At 43.5% G+C, this 26311-nt stretch overlaps 1 protein-coding gene across 6 annotated transcripts in view; it reads right to left on the bottom strand.

The window, feature by feature from the left end:
- The window catches only part of LOC116950939 (PDZ and LIM domain protein 3-like), a 129808-nt gene that overhangs the window by 24032 nt on the left and 79465 nt on the right, over positions 1 to 26311 (bottom strand). For all 6 annotated transcript variants that reach the window (XM_032969132.2, XM_032969130.2, XM_032969134.2 and 3 more), the window contains one exon: positions 1317 to 1546. In XM_032969132.2, coding sequence (XP_032825023.1) covers positions 1317 to 1546 — 230 coding nt within the window. The remainder of the gene's footprint in view (positions 1 to 1316; positions 1547 to 26311) is intronic.

Here is a 26311-nt window from a genome sequence, read left to right as displayed (position 1 = left end):
CTTGTATCTTTCCACATCGCTTTCTCGCCCTCTACGCTCTCAGTCTTCGCTGTCTCTTTCTGTTCCTCCGTTTCCTTTCGCTCGATCCATGCTTTCAACTCTCTTTCTCTTATAGGAATTGGTTTTACCCTTTTAACTGGCAAAAAAACTGACACCTTTATTCAAGGCATCATGTTTGCAATAACCACAACACAAGCAGTCAAAATGCAAACAAAAAAGACAACTCTGATAATAATATGCACTGTCCTTGAATTTGACTGGTCCACACCCGAGACGGCTTTCTTTAGAGCCCACTTCACTGGAACAAAATTCCCCCTCCACGTGAAGCAGTCACCTTCGCTCACGAGTTTCCGCTCTACCACTCAACACTCACGTGTGTTCCATAGCTCACCCCGCGGCCCCTGAGTCTCACCCCTCGTAACCACCACCGTTACTTTTCCCTCTTCACCTTTTCATCAAGATGTGGCTTTCACTCGTTCCTCATTCATTCAATCCGTGCATCATCATTAACTGTCATCAATTTCGCTTTCACCGAATTCACGCATCACAGGTTTGCCCATTGCTTCCTCTCATCTATTTCGTTCACCTCATCTCCACCATTACCTTAATATGTGCTATCGTTAATTCTGTATAAAGCGCCTTGGCTAAAGCGCTACATACCTTCATTTAAGGTAAGATAAGGTCGTTCAAACTGTTAGGAAAAGTCGGCTTGCGCAGGACGCGTCACCAGAAGGGATGATGGCCGTTGGTCAACAACAATTATGGGCTGGCAGCCGAGGGATTGAACGCGCCCAACAGAACATCCCGCGAGGAGATGGATCTGTAAGATCAGTTTGTGTGCACGGCAGGATCGTGAGAGACGGCGGTGGCTTCGTGGAGGCCTTCGCCCAGCAGTAGATAGACCATGATAATGTCAGCGGGGTGGGAAAATCCTAACCCTGGCTACCTGGCCTCCTCGGACCAACAACTCTGGGGTGCCGCAGTGACTAGATGTGCACTCCCTCACCTGGTATGCAGGAGGTCGTGCGTTCCATACCGACCCTGATGCCTGTACATTTTGAGTTTGCATATTCTCCCCGTGGCCGCGTGGAATTTTTAAGTTTTTTTCCCTCCCGCTGTTCTAAAATTCCACACGAGCCATCACTTGTGGCCAGGTCGCTTCTTCAAAAGAGCCGTAAAGCTCAGTGAGCCTTACCTGGTAAAAATACAAAGTAGCCTTAAAACATATTCTTGGTTCGGTAAAAGTCACGTGACTTTACCGTAAAGAACCAAGAAAATGAATCCCTGCGGTCACGAAAGCTTCAATCGACACTCACATCGTGGGCGTCCGCGGCATGGGCGACCGCGGCGGTGGAGAGGACGGCAGTTCGGGCTCGGGGCTTCCGCCAAACTGGCCCTGCACGGTGTGCTGCAGGTTGTCGTTGGAGTAGAGGTGCAGCGGCGTGTTGTACTGCGCGTTCACGATCTGCTTGGCCGCCTCCACGTCGCTGTGCGCGATGAACGGGCGAGCCCGCCGGTTGTATCCGCTGCCGATCTGCCGCGAGTCCTGCGGTGGCGAAGACAAAAAGGGCCCCCCCCCCCCCCCCCCACGTGGTTAGTCTCGCGCGTAGATTGCCAGGGGGAAGTGCTGGCCGCCGATACCTATCCAGGCTGAGGTGGTGGGGTTGCCGGAGCGATCTCGTGCGCATTCGGCATGCAACGGCACGTTGGGAAAGAGATGCGGACGCGGCAACTGACGTGTGCACCGTACGGTGAGCCTCTTGCGCGCCGCGCGTAGCCAACCGCGCTAATCGGAGGTGCACGATGAGGTATTCGTCTGGGAGCCACAGACGCAGTGAGGATAATAAAAAGTCTGAGGCTGGCATTTTTCTGCTTTTTGTGGTGCCCAGATGCACACGTGGTTATATGGGTGCACACCCACGCAGGAAGCAGCAAAGTTACCACCAGAAATCTTTTTTTTTTCAATTGAGCATTAAATTGACAAACACATCCCGTGTGTTTGTGAGACAGTACAGTGTATAAATAAACTGATGTTCCAGTCTGTAAACAGGCTCTCTCTCTCACACACACACACAGGACTGGTATATACATCTCCGTGCATGCACCGTATTAACTTTATCCTTTAGCACAGCTGCTCAGCACAGCACACAGACACACCCAATAATTTGGTCGTATCAGATTACAGGATCATTTTGCCATCTGAGCAGGTGGGCAGTTCACTTTTCGAGCAGCCCGCAATTTAAACATTTATACCACATTCGGCCCCATCGTCTCGAACAGTTGGGAGCTAAGAAGACACCGCAATTGGGATGGAACGGTGCCAAATTGTTTTTTGCAGTTTAACACATCGGCTTTCGCGACCAATTTTATTCATAACAAAAGGTTTTTGTGTTAGATCGTGTGAGTATAATCGTGTCGTTAACCCACCGCCACCCGACACAGACAATTAATCAGGTTCGTCATGTAAACAAAGCGTGCCAATTAGTTACTACTTGAGCGTTGGAGAGTAAATCCATTAACAATTTGAGTACGACGTTTCGCCGGTGATTACAACAAGCTCCATCAGGCGATTTGCCGGAATTGTGAGGAAGTCTTCCGGTTTCTGGTTTTGCACACCGCACAATGAACCCGGCTGCTCAAGTCACGGCTTACATCAGTGGCGAGTGAGATCTGGACCTGTCCTGGTCGCCCCCAACACCAACCCGCCCAAGCATGGTGAAGCACAGTCAAATAAAGCCCACGTCTGAAACGGTCTGGGCAGACCTTCACCAGCAGTTGATCAACAAGGGCAGTACATTTATACCACAATTGCCACTTTTTCAACATCTTGCCTACAAAGTCCCATTGAGTCTTATTGCTAAGATGCGTCATTGTATTCCAGGATGTTGCTTTGCTTTAGATAAGTAGCAGCAAATGACTAATGTGTAGGTTTGTGCGGTTGTTGCTGAACAGTTATACGACGTGTTTTTGTTGCTAGGCATTATGTTCAACATGTTCAACGTTACACTGCATGGGCTGGAAGCTTCTTCAGGAACTAAATATTCAGTTCTTCAGTTCCAGAAAAAGCTCCCAGCAACGTGGAGTGTAATGTCATAACGCCATTTGGTACATGGGATAACGAGTGACAAATTTGAAAACACGTCGGAGAGCTATACAGCACCAACTTCATTATCAGACCAAAGACACATTCTCAGCTGTACCATTGTGGCACAAGTGAACATTTTGTTGATAACACTCGTGTTTTTTTACTTGTAAATGTTGCTGTATTCACATTTCCCGGTGCATGGTACATACCCGGCAATAAGACAACAGAGTGTTTAAATTGTTGCGTGCGATTCGAAAATATTTTGCCTTTTTTAGAAAAATAAACAATAGGAAAATCCGAACTCCTGCTGTGCCAAAAAGCAAGCACGATGAGCAATGGAACAAAATAATTATCCATCATAGAGGTTTTTTGGGTTAGAACGGGTTAATATAAATTTGTCGCTAAACCGGCCACCACCCGACACAGCCAATTAGTAAGGTGTGCCACGTAAATTCCTTTCCAATTCCTTTCTAGTTCAGCACACCCGGTGTTACTTCATGGTAAACATTACGGTAATAGCTATATTTCATAAAGCAATAATTACAAAGCTGCATATTACTGGCAATGCAGCAATCAGGTAATTTATTCATTTGGAAGCCATAAAACCATTCTAAAATTACACACAAGATATCTAAGATCGCCACTACTAAGTTAATCATTCACGTCTGCATAATTGATCATAACATCATGTTATTATTTGTACATAGAATCCTGTATTAGCGTTAATGTAGTTATTTCTCTCATGGGCAACTAAAATTGTAGCTGAAATCCATAAAAAAAACATCCATGACCAGTTATTTTAAAACACATTGTGACATTTACTAAAATACAAAATGAATACTTGAATATCACATACTGTGGATATAAAACAAATACACCCGAATACGAACTCACACACGCAACTAACTTATCATATAGAGCGGTTAGCACAGAGTGTATAGGACAACATGGTGGCCGATGTTCAATTCCCAACCATGGTTAACACCAGTGGTGAGCGATATCTAAACCGGTCCTGGACCCCCTCATTCAACCGACACTGACCAGCATGGTGAAGTATGGTTTAACCCCCCACCCCCCCCCCCCCCCCCCACGACAAAGGGAAGCCTTCATTCTGTGAACGATTTTTTGTTTGACCAGGTAAGGCCCAGTGAGCTATATAGCTCTTTTTCAGAAGCGACCTGGCCACAAACGATAGCTCAACAAAGTGGCTTATCACGTGGAAATTTATAGCAGACAAATACTTTAAACACTTATTTCTAATTGTAGAAGGAAAAACCGGAGGACCCAACAGAAAAATCCACGTGACCACGGGTAGAACATGCAAATTCCAAATATACAGCAGGCATCAGGGTTGGGATTGAACCCATGACCTCCTGTATACCTCATGAGGTAGTTAACATCTTGCCACCACAGCGTAATCAACAGTGGGATTCACAACGGCTGAAAAATATTATACCTAAGTTTCAATATAGCTCGTATTTTTAAAGACAATGTCTAAGGAACGTTGTCTTCACACTTCACACAGACATTACACCGGCTATGTTTGTTCAAAGAAAAGTATGACTGCCATTCAACAAACTATTGCAGAGAAGGCCACAGCAGTTCTAGAAGTAAGGGGTGGTGATTTCATAGGAACACCTGCGGAGGGATTGACATAACAGGGCGAAGTTGGGCAACAGACAAGCCATAACACAGCGGGATTTAATCCAAGCACTTGTGCAACTGAAATGTCATTGCAAATCTCAGATAACCGTGCACATGCATGTGTGCGTGCGTGCGGGTGTATTTTGAGGCGCTCGCAAACCACACTTGCCCGACCGTCTGTTATAGCAGCGGTAGTCGCTAAACCATCAATGGGGCCGTTTAGAATTTTCCTCCAGGTGTCACAATCCATCACGCCGAGGCAGGCCTCCTGTTACAGGCCATGGGGGAATCTTTATCTCTCAATTGTACATTGATCCGCATAGCCCACCTGTGAGAGGTGGTCTCCTATCCATGCTCAAACCTACTTTGCTTCCGGACCCTTTGACCTGGGTTAAATTCGTGGCCAAGGGTGACATAAGTGGGCAAGTGATATGACACGCTCTCCTGGTTCTACCATAGCTTGACTCGGGTTTAAACAAATACTTTGGTGTGGTGTGCATACATTTCAGTGCCAGACATACAGATGTTCATGGAGCTGGCCACAACCACCCCTTCATGTGCTGTGCCGGTCGTGTTTTTTTTATTGTGTGTTGCTAATAAAACTTGCGGTCTGTATGACTCTGTACAAGTCCCTGCACTGGCTTTTGTCATTGCGTGCATGAGCACAACATCTATAAACCAACGTTCTAATGTATTCCTTAGTGACTCCGGAGCCGAACGCATGTTTTTTTTTGCTCAGTAAATGCGTGTACAAAGAGACGTGCACACACGCACAATGGGCCGCTCTTGCCAATGTCCATTTCAAAGCAAAGCATAAACTTTGAATATAATGGGTGACTGCATTTCTGGATAGTGTGCAAGGTCCCCCAACTATTCAACTGGTGAAAGTGACGCAAAGCAGATATAGTCTTGCTAAACGTGCGTACAAGACGCTTTAGATCATGTTTATTTGCTAAACACAACAAGGTCGCCAGCGTACCCCGTGCGGTTTTTCGTCAGTCCGTTGCTGGACAAGTGGGGGCCTCCCCACACCACATGAGTCATTAGGGGCATTTAACCATATATTAACACGCTGGTCAGTAAGAGGTTGGTGAATACCCCGGAGCATAAACAGGGGCCATAGAAGTACAGTACAACAACGAATGTTACCGCACTGCACTCTGCTGCTAGCCACATAGCCCAAAAGCCTATAGCAACCTACTGTGCATGATGGCTGCCCATCCAGGCACCTAAACTAGCTGCTTCACGTCTGAGATCTGATGAAATCGGACACATTCCAGGTGATTTGGTCATAGGCGTAGGTCTTAAGAGCCCATACGTAATCCGCAGTGGCATCTGCCACAACCTCAACACAGTAGCGGCTTGGCAGCTGCTTTCTGAAGACAGAACTTTGGTCCTAAGCCAAAAATGGGAGCCGAAGTTGCCCGTGGAATGTTGAATTCCTGCAATTTCAGGCAAGCTGAGATCACTGGACCAAAAGAGAAGCTGATAGAGGATGATGATGATGATGATTGCAAGTGTGCGTTGAAAACGTATACGGTTTGGCAAGAGACCAGGTTCATGGGGGCGCTTTACACCACCATAGCTTCATGCATTTAACGCATTCCAAAACTGACACTTGTTAACGAAACAGGCGTATCCGTGCAAAAAAGAGCACCGGTAAGTGTTTTGAGTCAATATTGGTGAGAACATGTGCATACATGTTTGTTTGTAGGTGGGGGGGGGGGGGAACTGGATCCGATTTACGCCAGGGCTAACGATCACAAATACAGGCGATAGGAAACGTTTCTACTGTGGGCTCTGTGAGTCGAGAGAGAGAAAACACGTTTCTGTTTTTCATGATTCGTCCTCCATTATGAAACTCATTTTGGTTAAGAATTCCTGCGTTTTTATGTTAAATTGGGACCTTGCACGATACCGTTCTGGGTAGCCATAAAAAATATATAACAAATAATATTAGAAAAATACCCTTTCCGAGGTGATTTGTTTAACGAAAATAAACAAGACGGATAGCATGATAAAGCATAGCAATAACGCACAGTCCTAAGTCAATCTACTGCTCGATGAAAGCCTCGCTATACTGTGTTGTTCATGGTGGGGAGGGGGGGTTGGGCTTGACCATGCTTAACCACACAGGGCGCCAGAGCAGTGAGATGTTAACTACCTCGCCTTGTAACAGGAGGTCGTGGGTTAGATCCCAACCCTGACGATGCCTGTATATTTGAAGTTTGCACTTTCTCCCCGTGGTCACGTGGATTTTTCTCTCGACATTTAGAACCCACATGCGTTTCGAGTATTTTGGCTGCTGTACATTTCCAACGTAATAAGCCACTTTGTTGAGCTATCGTTTGCGGCCAGGCCACTTCTGAAAAAACAGCTATATGGCTCAGTGGGCCTGACAATGTTAAAATTAAAAATTAAAAAACTGTTGCCTAATAAATAACAAATGTCAGTTTCTGAAGGATGAGGGCCCAGGACGGGTTCAGATGTTAGCTGTGGCCCACAATCGATTGCAGATCTCAGCAGACTCGCAGCGTAGTAATCAAGCACAAAGTTACGCAGGAAAACGAAAATGCCATTCAGTAAGCGTGAATCAATACTTATTCCTGCATTGGGCGCTTAGAAAATACGATATATATGTACGACCTTTGATATCAATATAAACATAAACGTTTCTGATAACCCCCGAGGGACAACACCCCCCCCACTCCCCTTCTGGGTTAAGCATTTCTTCTAAGTGAGACCTCCTAAACGTCAAGCTACCAAAAATACGAAAACTATGTCATGTTTAACAAATTGGCAAGTGAGCATTACAAAACAAACTCCGGGAAAAGTAACAAACAAAAAAGAACTGACCCAGCAAAATTGCTGTGCATGCGAAATAACGCAAAGCACCATTCAAATAATAAGGATGGTGTTGGACAAAATAACCTAAGCCCCCTAGCCCATTGTTTGCGTTCATACACGGATACAAAAAAGCCAGCTAATCTATTTGCTGAGTGCTCAGCAGATGAGTCATTGCGCAAGCCCCGCGCACTGTGGCAGATTGCAGATTCACAAGGAAAACCCTTATGGTGAGAGGCAGGGGAATAGCCTTTGTTTAAATATCGAAATAACTCAACGCATTCGTCAATAACACTGTGGCCGTAGGAGAAAATTAGACAATAGGCGACGTTTTGGGCAATGGGCCTTCTTCAAGGAAACATTCGGTTGTTTGGTTGTTTGTGCATCAAAAAATAATGTTCATATCGAGACCACAACAACAAAAAACTGACCCGCTGCCAAACATTTTCTGAAGTGATGTCATCATCGACGTCATGATCGACGTCATCATTATCATCATCATCATCAGACATCTGATCCTAAGGTTGACAAAAGTGTTCTTCCGAAGCTTCACTATTTTCTGCTTCCCTCTTCATCTGCAGTGCTCTGATGTCAACCTCCCTTTCTTGTCGCTCCTCCGCATTCTTCGTGGGCTACCTCTACACCTTACGTGGTTTAGAGAAGAGTGCATGGATGCGGTTAACCAGACGATGTGTCATGCAGGACAATACTATACTCACACAAGGGGTATGTCCTATAGCCACAACCCCCCCACTCCCACCCTCCCCCCCATTAGCCTGCAAGGGCAATTGCTGTTTGCAAACACCCAATAAGGTCAGCATAGCACACAAGGGTGTTGGAGACTTAGGGACTACGTCTTTGTCTGACCAGCACTCATAATTGACCATACAAGGCACAAAATGTAAAGCCGAGTCAGCCGAGCAGAAAACAACACCACAAATGAGATGTTTGGCTTCATTAACACGATCGATGGAGCTTCAGCTTACAAAAACGTAAACGTGACTAAATTATCAGAGGAGCACTGGCGTGGTGTAATGGTTGGCACGCAGGGCTTGTCATCCGGGAGCAGCAGTTTAAGTTTAAAGTTTATTTTATTTTATGTAGCCAGTTTCCTGGTTGTTTTAGACGGGAGATTCGTGGTGCTTGAGCACAGCAACAACAATTGAAAGACAAAACAAATATTGCAGAGAATTCCCCGGGTTGACTGTCCCCCCAGAACGCATCGGGTGCATAGGCCTGGCTGATATTCGCCGACGGTTTTATATATATATTTGTTGTCACTAAACGTTCTGCGACGCCGATTCGTTCTCGTGTACAGCAAAAAATCTAACAAAAATATTTGTAAAAAAAATATTGCAGAGAATGTGTACAGGCAGGGTCGTTAACGGAATATGGCACAACTACAATGGTTGAAACAATGGTGCAAGTTTCCTAAATTCATCTGCCGTCTATGTCCATTATTATGAGGCCACTGAAGCCGTGCAATTTTAAATCTAGATTGAAATCTCATTTGTTTAGAACAGTTTTTTGTGTGTTTAATTTGTTATCCTTCCCCTGCACTTCCAATTAGCACGGTTGGCTACGTACGGTGCTTACTAATATCGGAGGGGAGAGCGTTCCAGACGGCCGCAGAAGCGCATCTGAAAATGCGCGATGCAGTGAACGTCTTTGTTCGATGGCTAGTCAAAAGCCACTGCATGTATACTTATATACATGTAAAGCATTCCTTAGTTATTCAGGAGTTAAGATTGAAGGCCATAGCCTGGAAATCTCTTAAGAAATAGAGGCTCCATTAATGGCCTGACTTGTGTGCTTGTGCTCACAATCATTAAGTCCTTTGTGTATAACCTGGTGAACGCAACAATAATCACCTCCGCACAAGGCATACGCGGTCTTCTATTAACGCGTGATTCTGTGTGGATTCGTGCAAATGAAGAATTATAATATCCTAGTGAATAATTTAATTTAGAACACGTAGATATGTCAAACACGTCCAAAACGATTAAATGCATACTGTCCAATCCAATAATGTACTGGAAACTAACTGGGATGGCAGAGATTGTAATTGTAAATGCAGATGAGATCATTTTTTTGTCGTTGAGATAATTATCGCATGCAAAAACGATTTCCCCAAATGTTCCATTCACCTGTTGGGATCATTGCATACAAATCCCGAGGCCAGGGCTTGCTTGCGATGGGCAAAAAAGAGAGACAGAAAAAAAAGGATACATGACGCCTACGTCGTTCACTGTCACGACACACAGAGCTGATCACCATCTATATTATAATACAATAAAGTCACGCAAACCTCAAAATAGCAATGACTGTAATCCACCTCGCAATCGTTAGACAACCGTGTCATCTACACGTCAAAAAAAAACGATTGGATAATTATTGTTTTGCGAGTTTTTGTTGTTGTGTGTCCTCCTCTTTGGCTCATCTTCCATAAGACACACAAGGTACAGGCAGGGATAGAAATGACGACCACCAGTTCACAGGCTTGGTAAGCAGCCAGATAAATTCTCACCCCTCCTTTCTCCATCCGTAATATTCATTTGACACCTGGCAACGCTGCTACCGTTCCAGCTCACACCAGCATCAGTGCCAGTCTTATTTTGTTTACATTTCAACGGCCAAGATGTCTTAGTTAAATATATTTTTTTGTAATATGATTCGGTTTGTCAAAAAAAGTTATCTGCGCATTTATAGACGGTGCGAAATGTAGAATCACGTACACACACGCCACGTTTCTCTCAATCAATCAAAGAACCTTGAGAGGAAGGTCTGGTTTGTGAGGAGGACCTCGAGATGTCAGATCAATACTTGGTGACGTTGTCAACATTTAGCACGGTTGGCTACGTACGGTGCAAAGGAAGTTCAACATACAGATATACAACGTGGCAATTTGACAATTGTCACGATTTGGGGTCATGATTCATGAGTACTGTGTATATGTCATGTTTGTATTGTCTCAATTGCTATTGACCTATCTAATTTTTATTGGCTTTCTGGATTTTCTGTCACATCTGTATTGTCCATCTCAATCGTATCACCTCTAATCTCATTTGTCCCATTTGTAACCTCGCGAGCATCTCGTCTCTTTCGTATCGCCCGTCTCATTTCTGTTCCCTGCCTTGTTTGTTCCATTCGCCGAAATACACACTCGCATACAGTTACATAAATCATAGCACGTGATTTGATGCACTGTCATTAGCGAAGAAATACATTCGATAGATGAATTCATGCAGTGCGATAAACCCAATGCAGTGCGTATGTGTGCGTGATACGCGTTCAAATAAAGTAAATCAATCGCTCGGAGGTTGACACATCTTTCATTTCAGCCCCTGCCATTCCTAAAAATCAACCGCGCTTGAAGTGCATAAAAATTATATACACGCACATGCGCACCCTTACCCCTGTGGTTTTAAACGCCTGTTCTACAAAATAACACACTCTGCGTAATTGGAGGTCAGAGGTGCGCATCACTACTGACATTATAATAGCGTGCTATTAACATACCTCTTCCTCAAAAATAAGGACCAACTATTAAGCGAGCCTGGTCTGGATTTCACTTCAACCTGAGTCTGCATTTGTGCACAATTACAGCGCAGGGCTTACGTAAGAATGTTAAGCATTTAGTGGTGGCATGGTGACTTCAGGGGAATAATCCCCGATACCGGGGCTCTCTGTGTTCTGTCTAGCTGGGTTCCTGAGCTCCGCTATGGCTTACGGTGGCATTAATTACACTGAAGCGCACGTCACCGTCACTCACTTATCGTTGGTGTTATGCTGACACGGGTAAGTACAAAATGCGCAGCACAGGATTGAGAGTTCACGCAACTCTGCGATGCGTTTTCGGTTCGTACTGCATTTTTTTCGGCACGGTGTCTGACGTTTCACTCCATGTGCCGGATGCCTCTTCGTGTGTTAAACCCCCCAAAAACACAGCAACACTGCACAGCCACAAAAAAAATACTCAGAAGTAGCATTAAAATAGGATATTGCCACTGAGGAAAGAAGCCAAATTAACATCTGTACCATAATTGCGAAAAAGGCGACTTTTACAAATAAAAAACAATTCATTCTGCAAAGTTAAAAAAACACGATGTAAGGCGACTTTTAACCAATGGCAAAACATATCAGCTTTGTAATCATCTTGCGAGACTAGATATACTGTCAAATCTTACTTTTCCTCCAAATAGCATTTTCATATTTCAGCTTCTGACATTCATCCAGAAACCAAAAATCAGGAAACAGCTGTCAATAAGAAAAAATGTAGACTATGCAATGAACATAAATATCGTTAAGAGTGCAAGTGTATGGCATACACACGTAATACGACTGGAAAGCCCATTGACGATCAAATGTAACACATTACTTGCCAGGAGTTTATTCAACCCACAATGTTTTTACGGGTTTAATAACAAGAACAAAACCTGAATGTAATACTATCAATTGTCGCGTTGCAATAATAACAACACAATATAATTATATTAAGTACAGTAATGTTAAAAAGTAGTTTCATAAGGCAACTGTAACAATGGTAGAAGAGATTACCCAAACATTACTACTAGTTGTATGAATTTTAAATGGGGCTCGTAATTGTGCCGGACGATTGTAAATTGTAGAGTGGATATGCAATAGGCCAACTTCCCTTAAACTATAAATCATGAACTTTCAAAAGACTCAGTATCGATTTGCAATTAGTGGAGTGCTCTAGGCAGAGTTTTCTGCACGAACATACATACAAGTGTGATCGTAATAATAATCATGAATACAGACGAGCTGATAATAATTATACAGATTGTAGGATCATGCTTCATATAACAAAATGAAAGCAATAATACGAGAAGGGCAGCTTAAATATTCCAGATGTTTAATGCATGCCTTTATTACATCACAGCTTCTCAGCGGAATGGATGCCACGCAAGTCTTACTACGGGCAAAAAAAAGATGCCAATTAAATCTCTCCGGTTGATGTCAAACCCTGAATAATCTGAGTCTGTGCATGACGGGGCACTAAAAATGCTTCATGCAAAACCTCAAACGAGGAGCTCCCAATCGAAATTCTTAGCCGTGCGCACACATGCGTGGGCAGTCTGCGGTGTACAAATGATGTCTGAGGTGAAAGAAAAAAGAGACACGTTCGCCAAAATTAAATGTAAGTATCTTTTAAAAACAAAAAAATATTGCGACCCGAATAATGTGATGGGAAGAATTTAATTCCGTGCTCTCCCCCAAAAAACAGTTCCGTTGCATTTAATTAGAAATTACCCAGCAAGTGATTTCTATTTGAGGGAAAAAATACTGTTCAGCTCTAAAAAAAAGTAACTGAATGTGCAAGACATTTCAGACAGCTGAATCAATAGGTCTAAGGGTGGATGGCTATATGTTTTTCTGCGTCTGTCTTGGGCTAACCTTAGCACTTGTGTAAATATTAACTTCCTCAAGTCAACTTTCGATAGTCTACAGCCCTTTTTCGTTTGACAGTTTTCATTACACAAACCCTGTGGGATAGTCTGTGGAAACTCTTTAGATAAAACACAAACTACTGTTGTTGTGTCCTGTATGTAACCTCCCATCGTGCGCTGTCTAATGGCCTGTGTTGCATTATGGGGAAACGTGATGGCTCATGAATGTTTCTTTACATTTGACCATGCAACAGCGGTGGAGCGATTCACTCACTGCGCTGTAAATCCAATGACCTGAGTTTGATTCCTGTTCACGGCTACCGTTAGTGGCGAGTGATATCCGAACCAGCATCTTCTGAAACCTGTGCTGACTTGCGTGGTGAAGTGTGCTCAAACAATACCGACGACTTGGAGCGAAGGGCACCGTTATCCAGCAAGTGGAATTCACAAAGGAATGTAAACTATATGGTAGTCCCCGACTTACGATGGAGATGCGTTACGACGACCCCATCGTAAGTCGAAAATATTGTAAGTCGAAAATGACCTTGCCTACCCAGGAGTCTTAAAGAATGGTGATAATGTAGCAAAACAGAGCAATTTACACTACCGTACTGTATAAACTATATACTGTATGTATTTATTAATTACAATACTGTATTGCACAGTAAAATGTAAAGTAAAAAACAAGGTAAATTCTTAGCCTACCTAAATGAACTGCAATTTCATAGAAAGTTTTTTCAGGAAACAATCCTATCTGCTATAAAAACTTTTAACATGCATTGAACGTATGTATCGTATCGTGGTAACCCTAAAATTAAATCGCTAAAGCTACGTATCATACATGCATTGAACGTATCGTAACGTGCCATATTGTAACTGTACTCACCAAGATTCTGTCCGTCGTCTGCATACTTGAACGATGTTTAGGTTGTTTTTTGGCTACATTAACTTAGTTGTCAGAAGGGGAGGGATGGCAATGATAAAGTTACACTATCGTACCTCGTAACGCTGCTGCGTTTGCCTGCCGCGAGGAATTAAAACATATTTGACAATTTTGTCATATCGTTATCGCAAACGTAAGATCGAAATATCGTAAGTCGGACCATCGTAAGTCGGGGACCATCGTAAGTCGGGGACTACATGTATATCTTCGTTTCATCATGAGGCCTCCTTTGCCAGTAGCAAAATATAATAATAGGTTTTTTTCACCCTTTTTTTCTGGAAACAAAACTGACACCTTTTTACAAGGAATCATGTTTGCATTAACCACAATACCTGCGGTCAAAATGCAAACAAAAAACACACTGATAATGTATGCATTGTCCTTAAAATTGAAAAAAAGTGTCAGTTTTGTTGCCAGAAAAAAGGGTAAAAAACCTATTATTATATTTTGCTACTGGCAAAGGAGGCCTCATGATGTAAAATGCTTTACCCCGAGCCCTCATACTCTGATAGTGCGTTGTTTTTGAGTTGTGCGCCTTTTGGCGTCATCTGGTCGAACACCATATGAGACCAGGCTCTAAGAAAAGCTGTCTCTGGTGTGGACCAACTAATTTCAAGGACAATGCATACATTATCAGTGTGTTTTTTTTGTTTGCATTTTGACCGCAGGTATTGTGGTTAATGCAAGCATGATTCCTTGTAAAAAGGTGTTAGTTCTGTTGCCAGAAAAAAGGGTAAAAAACCTATTATTATATTTATTATTATATATATCTTCGTTATTTCTGCATCGTGAGAGGTGGTTGCGTCTTGGGGGGGGGGGCTTTATCCAGCAGTGGATTGACCATGGCTGATGATTATTAGACCACATGACTATGCACCATTACTATTGCAAAGTAACTGAACATTCCCCATCAGGTCATCCTGAATGACGAACGTTTCCTGCGGCATCTTCTGACGAAACAAGTAACCATGCACCAGTAATTGACTTAAAAGTCACACGAGCGAGGTGTGAGCTTGTCAAGCAATTGTGCTGAGTAGGCTGAGATTATAAGCGAGACCCAACGCAGAAGATCCCTGGGGTTTGATCTTCCACAAAGCTCATGGTTCACCCTAAACCGCATCCACTGCACAAACCATGGCAGATGCGGATACCCGATGCACAAACGGAAAATAAATAAATAAAACTCGAGTTTGCGACTGTGGTCATCCAGAATAGACCATGCAACATATAAAGACGCACAGCAATAACACTCTGCTAAACCTGATGCATACTCTTTGGTTCTATTCGGTAAAGTCACGTAGGCAAAAAATAAAACAACCTACGTGACTTTACCGAATAAAACCAAAGAGTATGGATCCTTGCAGTCACGAAAGCTTTAAATCTAGAAACCTGATGCGGTTATCTGGCTTGACCGCCTGAATGGGAAATTGTAGTCGATGCTCTGCATCTGCATCAGCCGTACGAAAAAAAGAAAGATAAGACAGGACAACGCGGGGCCCATTGTTGTTATACGCTACTGTATCTACAGTGTCATGGTCACACATTATGTTGTATAAACTCCGGATGTAACAAGAATCTAAGGTTAGCAGGTTCATAGTGCTTTGCGCTGTGAGCTGCACCCGCCACTCCCTTTGCACTTGCACAATGGTCATACCATCGAGAAAGCAGAGGCAGTGTTACAGCCAAGTGCAGTTGAAGGTGTGGATCCATGAGCATTCCCAAAGGCACACAAAGCAAATGTAAAAGAACATTACCGCATCCATTGTGTTCAGACACAAACATTTTCGTGGCGTATTGCGGACACGTCACGAAGAATAATAGGGCAAGAGATATGACTCAAGAGACAATGGGGGAAAAGATCAGGGGAGGTGGCAAAACATACCCAAAGGTTAAATGGAAGCCGTACGTCTGTCCAAACTCGATACTAAACCAATGGCCCAAAGCAACGTCAACGTATACAATGTGCTTAAAGACTAGCCCCTTCCCATATGCCTTAATTCGGCAGTGAATTAGTGTGCATGAAAATTGATAAATTACTCTGGTATGTATCAGCAAATGTAACATCCAAGGCACCACCCATCGCTCAGCCAACATGCTTTCAGTTCAGAGATATATCTCAAGTGTACAACTTTACTTGTCAAATCTGGCTTGGGCCATAGAGCTTTGCGCGCACCTGGTTAGAACTGGTTAGGATCTCAAATCTCTTGACTGAATGAGGTCATATATTTTAGCAGCGGTCAAAATTCAGTTTATTACGACATTTTAAAGGTATCCATTGTGTGTAAGTTGGTATTTCATAACAAAATTTACAATGTATCTTTAAAAATCTATATTTTAGTATTTCATGAAATATCAATGCTATTTCGGTATATATTTATCTACTGATAAATAAGATAACATATAACTTAATACGTTGTGATTTAATCATTGGTTACGGCTGCTGATTGTGCACATTTTTATATGGAATTGATTAAAAAAATCACTGCCATCTTGCTAACACGACCCTTGTAAATGAGATGTGAATGTCCAGCGAAAATCCTAGTTGAGTTAAGATTAATGACAGAAAGTTAAATGTTGTGTATTGTATTGCTCGAGTGAAACATTTTTAATGGAAGCTAAGCTCACTGGAAGTTTTGGCAGAAGAGTCCTATGCTTGATGTAAAAAAAACACATTGGATATGAACATCATGAGGAATTTTATCCACACTCATCAAACTCTTGCAAAGCACAATTGGAATGTCGTGCAATCCCAATGTTTTATATATATATACACATGCAAGACTTTTCAAAGTTAATTTATATCTTTTTATAAACACACAAGCGAAGGTAAGGCTTGCACGCTACATCGCAGAAAGTCTGAAACTCAGACCAAATATCATTAGAGGCTTCATAGAGGCTGTCTAAACAAAATGAAGCACCGTACAAGGTGAAAATGCAGCCCTGCAATGACTTGTTCGCACCACTGCTGGCAGAATGGTTGCCCGCTGGAGCAAGCACTAGAGAGCCCCCTATGGAGGGTGTTTGGCCTACTCTTCCACGCCGGCCAGACGTTTTAGAAGGGGTTGGAGTACCCACGGTTTACCCCACCGCGTGCGTTCTGCACAATAGACGATCTCTGGTGTACCCATCCAGCTGGGTGGGGATATTCGAGAAACGTTCAACTTGTTTTAACGGCCACGCCGGAGGAATGAACCGGCGACCTCTGGATTACCAGACCATTATATACGTATGTTGAACTTCTTTCGCACCGTACGTAGCCAACTGTGCTCATCGGAGGTGCTGGGAAACAACATACACGAACCTCTACAATTCCATTATCTATCAAGCTAAAATAAAAGACATTGACAATGCGAAGAAATATTTAGACACATTGATATGTTATCGTATGCTTTCATTGCAAATACAGAAAAGGGTTATCATTGACTCATTTTATCTCTGAAATGGATTGTGAAGTACAGCATTGAATCAATACACCTGTAGATAATAAACACGTGTAGATGGGATGGGACAACCCTTGATCATTAGGTCAAGAGTTGTGCCATTGTTTCCAATTGTACAGAAAAACAGTGAAGCACTAACTCGCATTCAAACCCGGCAGGCAGCATTACCAATACATCTTAGCTTGGGAGAACATTTTTTTGCAAGAGCAGTACCTCCAGCAATGACACAAGAGTTTTGGTTAAATGACGGACGATGGTTGGCGTGCACACTGGACTTGACATCCAGAGGTTGCCAGTTCGATTTCCTGGCGCGGCAGTTGAAACAATGGTGCCCAGTTATTTAACCCACCCCCCCACGCCCCTCCTCTGTTCACCCAGCGGTGACATATGTACACTGGAGTTAGTCGATCGGGTCGGCAGGTCGAGTGTGCCGGGGTGAAGTGTAGGTACTCCCTCTTCTTCCTTGACGCCCAGCCAGCGTGGAAGAGTAGGCCAAAATCCCTTCCAGAGCTCCCACTAACGGAGGCCCTTCCAGTAGCATCGGCGCGAGAAAGTATTTTATGGGCTGCACCTCTTCACGCTTTACCTTGTAGAAACATGAAGTGAAAATGATGGCCTCATTCTTGTCACTTCGACTGTCAAGCTCAGAAGGCTGGCCATGCGGTGGTTCTTAAGAAGTGGGAACTCACAACCACCAATGCCCCGAAATACCCCACGTTGTTAAATAATCCCCCAAAATACCCTTGATGTGCAGACCAATGGTTTTAACTTCCACATCAAACAATAGACTTCTCCGAAAAATGTATTGTGTGGCTACACGGCACAATTCTCCAGAATCAGCGAGAGCCAAAAAGGCAATTAAGATGTTAAACCCTAAATTATACGGCCACATATATCTTTCTCGGCAGGATAAAGCCATTTTTGCAAAGACTCTGCAGGAACTCTGAAGCTTAAGACATCTCTACAGACATCTGTGGAAGCACCAGCCTCTTCCAATTCTGAGTTTCCATGAAAAAAATACAATATTATTTATATTCACATATGCGAACGCTCACGCAGTTTCATTGGGTCTCACTTACAAAACCTGTATACTGCATCCTTATTTTTGAATACATTGTATCCTTCATTGAGACATCAGTGTGAAGAGCGTGTCCGAAATTCAGCGCTGTGGAGGCGAGGGTTGGTGGATCGCACAAATGTTGTGATACTTGTGCCTCAGGGTCGCTGACTTCGGGCAAGTGAAAATTGTGCGCGTTACAAATGAGCACTATCATAATCCCCTCGCGCGGGCGTCCAGGTGCCATACCCTGGCTCGCCAGGAAGAGGCAGTACAGCGAGTGGACTAATCTCCATCTGTTTCCATTCGTACGGGGATCGAGCAATGGCCCTTCACACGTGTGGATTTTCTCCAGGTGCTCCGGTTGCCTCCCACACTTGTGTAATAAACGCAACTCGTCATTCAAGTGGCTGAAATCATCTTTAAATAAAAACCCAATGCAGGACCCTCCTGAAAAAGAGTCCTATGACCTCATTGTCACTCTCCTGGACAAGCTAAGTAAATACAATTATTTGGTGGCTCTGTCCACGAATGTTGCGAGACTCCCGATGGACATCGCGGACGTGCCAAAACCCTTGCTTTCCAGGAGATCGCTGCCCAGCAAATGTGGACTCCATCTGCTCCATTGGTTAGAGTGTTTCCCGCCTCGCAAACAGCGTGGATTTTCTCCGGGTGCTCCGGTTTCCTCCCACATTTACGAACACCCATTTATGAACACCAATTGGCTGAAAACTTCTTAATATAGAGAGGACCGCGAAGCTTGGGCAAATAATTGCGAGTGCTGGCTCCTGCTTTTTTGTGGTTCCTCACGCTTCCTAAGCATTACTCGTTTGCGTTGTTATTGATATTATACTCTAAGACGTTTGTCACAATTTTGGCCGCATTACAAATGTAAGCTGTCATAATTTAAGAAAATGGAGTGATGTCAGAATATATTAGTACATTGTTTTAAATAGGCTTTGGCATTTCTCTACAGGAATCCGAAAACAAAATCACACTCAATGCACCTGATGACATCATATCTCAGAAGCTAAGCAGGTCTAAGCCTGGGTGGTATTAGACGAGGAGACTGCCTGGGAAAAAAAAAACAAGTTTTGGCTTGGGCCAGCAAGGTGGCTCGGAGATGGGAGTAAAAAAATCATTCTTGAATCTATCCGTGTGGAGCATTGTGTTAAGTCTCTCATAAGTGTGCTGTGTGTTTTCCTCCAAGTACTCCGGTTTCCTCCCTCATGAAGCCAAGCATCAAATCATGGAAGTGGCCAAACATTCCAATGTTTTAGGGCCATCATGAAAAAAATAACCTTCAGACTCAGTGAGGCTTTCTGGGGTAAACAAAAAAACCCCAGCTCATTACAACAACTATAGACTCACTTATACGTGGTGAGAACTGAATAATAACACCTAAAATCCACGTGACCACGGGGACAACATAGTTTGCATGTCCTCCCCGCGGTCTGGTGGATTTTTCTACAGGCGCTCCGGTTTTTCCCTCCACATTTAAAAACACGCGTTTAAGAGTATTTGGCTGCTATAAATGTTCACGTGTGAAGCCACTTCGTTGAGCGATCATTTGTGGCCAGGTCGCTTCTGGAAAAGAGCGATGTAACTCAGTGGACCTTACCTGGTAAAATAAAAAAACGAGTTTAGTTTTTGTATGTTGGGTGGGTGTTTGTAAGAACATTGTTCTGACGCTCAATAATAATAAGCTCAAGATGACTCATTAAACACAACCGCACGCTTCAGCCCTAGGGCTCAATGATGAAAATTCCACAGTTCGTGTTCAGTACAGTCGCAGATGAGTCAATACTTAATCACGCTCACCTGCATCAGCCATGACTCTTAGACTATGTTGGAAACACCTCTCAGAAGCGCGTGTTTCATCATGGAAATTTAGGTACAAAAAAATAAACCTGCTCACCTTTTGGAAATGTCAGAATTTGTTTGAAAAATGATAATACTACTAACATGTAAGTATATCTCTGAGTGTGGCAGTGGCCCGGCCCGTGAGATTATGGTGAGAGCACGTGGAGACGTATATCCAGCAGTGGATTGAGAACGTCTGATGATGACCACGGATGACGCTTATGTGTCTGAAAAAGTGAATTTCAACTCACGTCTAGTTTTTGGTTCTGCACATTTTGTACATTGCCGGTAGTTTCAGGGCTGCACCTTTATCTTGAACATGCATTTATAGCAGCGCACAAAAACGACAGTGCTACATCGAACCAGTGTCCTGCTCTGTAAAAAAAAAAAAACCTAAATAATATCGATCCCATCTGGAAATAATATATTAAAATAAATGTTGCCCCGTGACTTTCAAGTCATCCCACGAGAACAAAAACTCCGCGCAGTAGGGAAAAATGTCACTTCTAATGTATTACGCCGAGCTAATATGACCGTAACGGGCGAGAGTGAAGGAGCCGATTGCTCTTGCGGGATAATTATCGCAGGGGGAATCTTTGAATAACATCCACAAAACCATTTTTTCTTTTTTGGGGGACCAGGCTGCTTGAAAATGCCTTCTTGGGAAGAACGGTGCTAGATTTCCACAACCCCGTTGGAGTGCGGACAAAAGTCCGAATCGCCGACACAGGGCCAGGAATATGGGTCCAGCGACGAGCCTTCGGCTGTAAGAAACCAGGAGCAACGTTCCAGTTTTCATGGCCAAAACCGTCGGCCCACCCGCCCCACTGCCGAAAATTATAATGATGAAATTAAACATCGGCCAGCAGTAAAAACCTAAGCGGTTGAAAAAGTGTTTCAAAACTTTAGGTTTTTTTTTAAAAACTCACCCAAGGATTAACGTGTCATGCGATGCACAATACAGTGCGGAACAGCAACGGCAGCCCCCGGGAAAGAACCACATCCGCAATGCTTGAGACATCCAGCGAAGGTGGGGTGGGTGGTGTTTGTCTGTCGTCTGGGGCGACGAGGGAATAAACATCCCCCCGGCTGCTTGCTTTCTCCTCCCCTCCCTCCTGGCTTGCCTTCGAAAACACATCATCAGTAGCTAAAGATTTTATTCTGCAACAGCCCCGAGCACAAGAGAGTATCTGGGGCGCGTACTGCTCGATCTCGAGTCCACAACACTCAGTTGGCGCAAAGGTTAAAAGAGATACTGGCTGTCAGAATGTGGAAGATGAATCGGGGTATTATTATTTTTTAGTTTTTCAACGTGAACTAAATGAAAAGGGCAAACTGAATTTTGACCAAATATGGTGGTGGTAACCTTTAAGTTAGGAATTACTGACGCGTTCGCCTTAAAAGGGATACTTGTTTTTTAAATATATATAATAGGTGACGTTTCGGGCAATGACCCTTTTTCACAGCACATACAAATCTCCGTGACAAATCACCACAGATGTATATATTTCAACCGTTGAAGACGTGGAATCAGCAACGGTTGAAATATTGATTCGGGCAGAAAAAAAGGAACACAATACATTCACACAGGTACATGCACAGCCTATTTAGTCAATCCGCTTCTTGTGTACAATAACGGATATTCGACCATAGTTCATCACTATGGGCAGTGTCGCTTTGGTGAAGGTGGAGAGTGCAGAACAACAATGGGTGTTGCTGCCCTCTGCCTTCTACGACTCACAACGCTGGCTGCACCTCTCTTTATCATTGTGGTGGTCACCCATCCAATCACTGGTCCAGGCTCAAGCCTGCTTAGCATACGCGAAGCGAATGATATCAGGTGCAGTCAATGCAGCTTGGGGTTTAAGTTCAGTTACAATAGCTACGTTCGGTGTTTTCACAAGATGAGTAATTTACGTGGCCAGAGCAATATGCCAATCACTACAAATCCCTTACATGTCTGACAAGAACACTGCACGTACACTTTTGCGACCTCAATGAACATATGGCGCATCACTGCATGGATCACACGCCTCCTTCCCTCAGTGAAGACAAAGAGATCGCTGCTCTCTGAGGCAACTGCCCTGACAGACGAACAAGGATTGCATTCTCAGCTAATTTGGATGGACAGTCACCTTCGCTCACTCGTTTCTGCTCCGCAGTCAAAACTCATTTATTTTCCATAGCTCACCCCACCATCCTTGACCTCCCCCCGCCCCCTCATAACCACCACCGCTACTCTTCGCCCTTAATATTATTATCATGATAAGGCTATCCCTCCTTCCCCATTCATTCAATCCATTTATCATCATTTACTATAATCAATTTCGCCTTCACCGAATTTGCACATCACGGATTTGCCCATTCCTTCCACTCATCTATTTTATTCACCACATTTCCACCATTACATTCATACTTGTACCGTTCTCTGTACAGCACCTGGGATAAGTCGCTATAAAAATGAAGTTAAGATAAGATATGACAAATTCTATTCACGACAGTCTGCATTTCACTCCTTACTACATCAGGCGATTTCAGGTGAGTTTCTGCGGCCGTCTGGAACGTGCTTCCTCCCAATATTAAGAAACCACTGGAGCTATGCACTTTCAAATATAGATTTAAAACTCATTTCTTTCGAAGTGATGTTTGTGTTTAGTTTGTTGTCTTTCCCTCGCACCTCCGATCAGTACGGTTGCTATGAATGGTGCGAAAGAAGTCCAACATACATACACTCCAGATATTAAACGCCCTGTGCACCAACGGGTTGGCCTAAAGGACACGCACGTGGGTTGAAGTTACAGAGTTGAATCTGTGATCCTTAAGAGGAAGCCGACTGCAGCTTCAGCATTGCGTGGAAAATGCGGCTTAGGTGCGCAGAGTGCGGGATTTACCCAAGGTTCACTGCACTCGTAGCTGGTAACAGGCAACGCGATGCCGGAACAATTGTGTCGGTAGGGAATCCGGAATTAGCGTGGATTAAAAATGCAATTCCAATTTTATTCACTTAGTTGCGTTTGCATACTGTAAGCTGGCAATACAAATTGTACTGCCATGCAGAAATGATGACACTGTGCAACGAACGTTATTTTACATTCCTATCCACGCACAGTATCACAGATGTCCTTTTTGTCTTGTTTTTATACAGAAACTGAATTCCCAAAAAGATGTGCTCTATTTTGGAATAACACGTTCGAGAATGTCAATACGTTCAGTTTAACACGTAGGCTTTCGCGACCAATTATATCCATAAGACAGGTTTTCTTTTGGGTTAGATCGCATAAATATAAATGTGTCGCAAAAAGATCTTCTGTTTGCGTGACAAGCCCTACTAGATAGCTGTGTCGGGTGGCGGCAGGTTTAGCGACACATTTAAATTTTTGCGATCTAACCCAAAAAAAACAGTATTATGGTCAATACATTCATAAATGTTAAAACTTTAGCATATAACTTATAACGTTTCATTAACATCTGATAGACAGCACGCTGAGTATATTTGCACAACGTTATGCAGCACAGCTATTCGTGTGTTGAAACGAGTCATCACCCAATTCTTGTCATGATACATCCTTAGATTTGTGCGTGGGAATCAGTACATGGTATTTAAATTCATATGTTGTATGTAATGGGTTCACATGAGCTCTCCCTCAACCCAGAGTCTGCAACAATAATCACAATAAGGTAAAAAAATGTGATTCTTGAATCTCAAATGGAGTGCCACGGTGGCAGGATGTTAACTACTTCGCCTGGTGTACAGGAGGTCATGGGTTCGATCCCGACCCTGACGCCTGCTGCTGTATATTTGGAGTTTGCGTGTCTCTCATCATCATCATCACGGTGGCTAGGAGATGTTAACTACTTCGCCTAGGATACAGGTCATGGGTTCCATCCGGACCCTGACGCCTGCTGTATATTTGGAATTTGCGTGTCTCTCATCATCATCACGGTGGCTAGGAGATGTTAACTACCTCGCCTGAGATACAGGAGGTCATGGGTTCGATCCCGACCCTGACGCCTGCTGCTGTATATTTGGAGTTTGCGTGTCTCTCATCATCATCACGGTGGCTAGGAGATGTTAACTACTTCGCCTGGGATACAGGAGGTCATGGGTTCGATCCCGACCCTGACGCCTGCTGCTGTATATTTGGAGTTTGCGTCTCTCTCATCATCATCACGGTGGCTAGGAGATGTTAACTACTTCGCCTGGGATACAGGAGGTCATGGGTTAGATCCCGACCCTGACGCCTGCTGCTGTATATTTGGAGTTTGTGTGAATTTTTCTCTGGGTGCTCCGGTTTTACCCTCCACGTTTAGAATCACCATCATGCATTTAGAGTATTTGTGCTTATACATTTCCACGTAAAAAGCCACTTCGTTGAGCTATAATTTGTGGCCAGGTCACTTCTGAAAGAGAGCTGTATAGCTCAGTGAACCTTACCTGGTAAAATAAAAAAAAATTGTTTAGTTCATAGTTTAAGTTTCATATCGTGATCCTCCTGGATCGTGGAGCAATTAATCGAAGTAAAAGAAATAAGTAGGGGCGAATAATTAGAGCCCTGCAGGAAACGCACGCTACATGGCGTGAAGGGAGTAATTTATAACGTGAACATTACTGCACACTCATTGCGTGTTCTGCAACGGCATTAACAGTGACCATAATAATTTACGTATCCTCGTTTTCATGCAAGTGCGTTCTGTTCTCTCTCCATGTTTGGCCTCCCCTTGCAATGCAGTCTGGTATTTTTATGGCTTGGCACTGCATATGCATAACTTTAATTGGGCCATTCCACTACTCAAAACGCTGGCGGACCGACTTCAGTTATTCCAAAGTATTTGGGGAGTGAGAGGCATTTTTCTGGAATCCCACATGACCTTCCCCACATATATATAAAGAGGCACAAGTGCTGGCCTCTGAGAGGCAAACGAATTCACAACCTCTTTTTTAAATCCATTAGCCGCTGGTTGTTAAAGCCACCTCTTTTAGTTCTGAATATCGGAAATATAATTAGAAATTATGCCTCTTTGTCAATCCACTGCTGGATGAAGCCCCCCCCCCCCACTACGCCAGGTGGAGTCACTCGCCACTGAGGTTAATTGTAGCTGGAAATTAAACTCAAGCCACCAGGTTAGTTGTGCATTGTGTGAAACAGATGCGCCTCTAAAAACACACCTCATGTTGCCTTTAAAAGGAGATTTTTTTTTATTCCCCATGCAATCATTATTCGACTAGTTTCTAAACTTTGGTGGAATTTCTGAACTATTTTTTTTTGTATCTGCTTGATTGTCGGTACACTTTCAAAAGGCGACACATCCCAAGGGTGACCACACTTGTTCGTTTTGCCATGACGCTGAGCCACCACAAGATGTACAAGTAAAAGCCACGCCGACGCTAATTTGCAAGTCAGTCCACATTCAAGAGAGACCACAGAAGCACAGAGCGGAATGAGTCATCTTTGATGTGTTGCCAAGTCATCTCAAAATCCAGACGCCTCTGCAAACACCACGTGTGGGATTGGTTGGAAAGCATTCGCTGACAGAAAACTGCCACACGGAACACTTTCGTGCTCTTCAATTTCAGGGCAATAGCAAGGCACATTTTTCTTCCTTCTTAACGTGAAAATAACGTCAACGAAGGCATTTTAATCAATGAAGAAAAACTAGAATTTTGTTTCAAGAACATGCAACCCACAGGTGGGAACGTTTAAAAATCTGCACGTGGATTTCCGGTGTTAATTACAATTGGCTGCAATGTACGTGGAATTCACGTAACAATTTATATTGACTTCTATGTATTACTTCAGAAAGATTTTAACATGGGGATCACTCGTGGAAGAATCGCAATGCCTGCAGGATCTGCCCAGTGCAACGATGGGATTCAACAAATACGACTGCTGTAGAACTCGCCCAGCACTAAGTTGCATTTGTTTTGCATTCATTAAAAAAGTGTCAGTTTCTCAAAGTTAAAACGAGTATTCTGAACCAGTTGCATAAATCCCACGTGATGGATCAGTCTAAAACCACTGGTGA

The sequence above is a fragment of the Petromyzon marinus genome, chromosome 41, assembly GCF_048934315.1.
Source record: "Petromyzon marinus isolate PM22_M1 ecotype Great Lakes invasive population chromosome 41, UKy_Petmar_22M1.pri1.0, whole genome shotgun sequence".
Classification (NCBI taxonomy): domain Eukaryota; kingdom Metazoa; phylum Chordata; class Hyperoartia; order Petromyzontiformes; family Petromyzontidae; genus Petromyzon; species Petromyzon marinus.
Note: the sequence above shows the minus strand (reverse complement) of the source record. Positions and strands in the feature narration are given on the sequence as shown.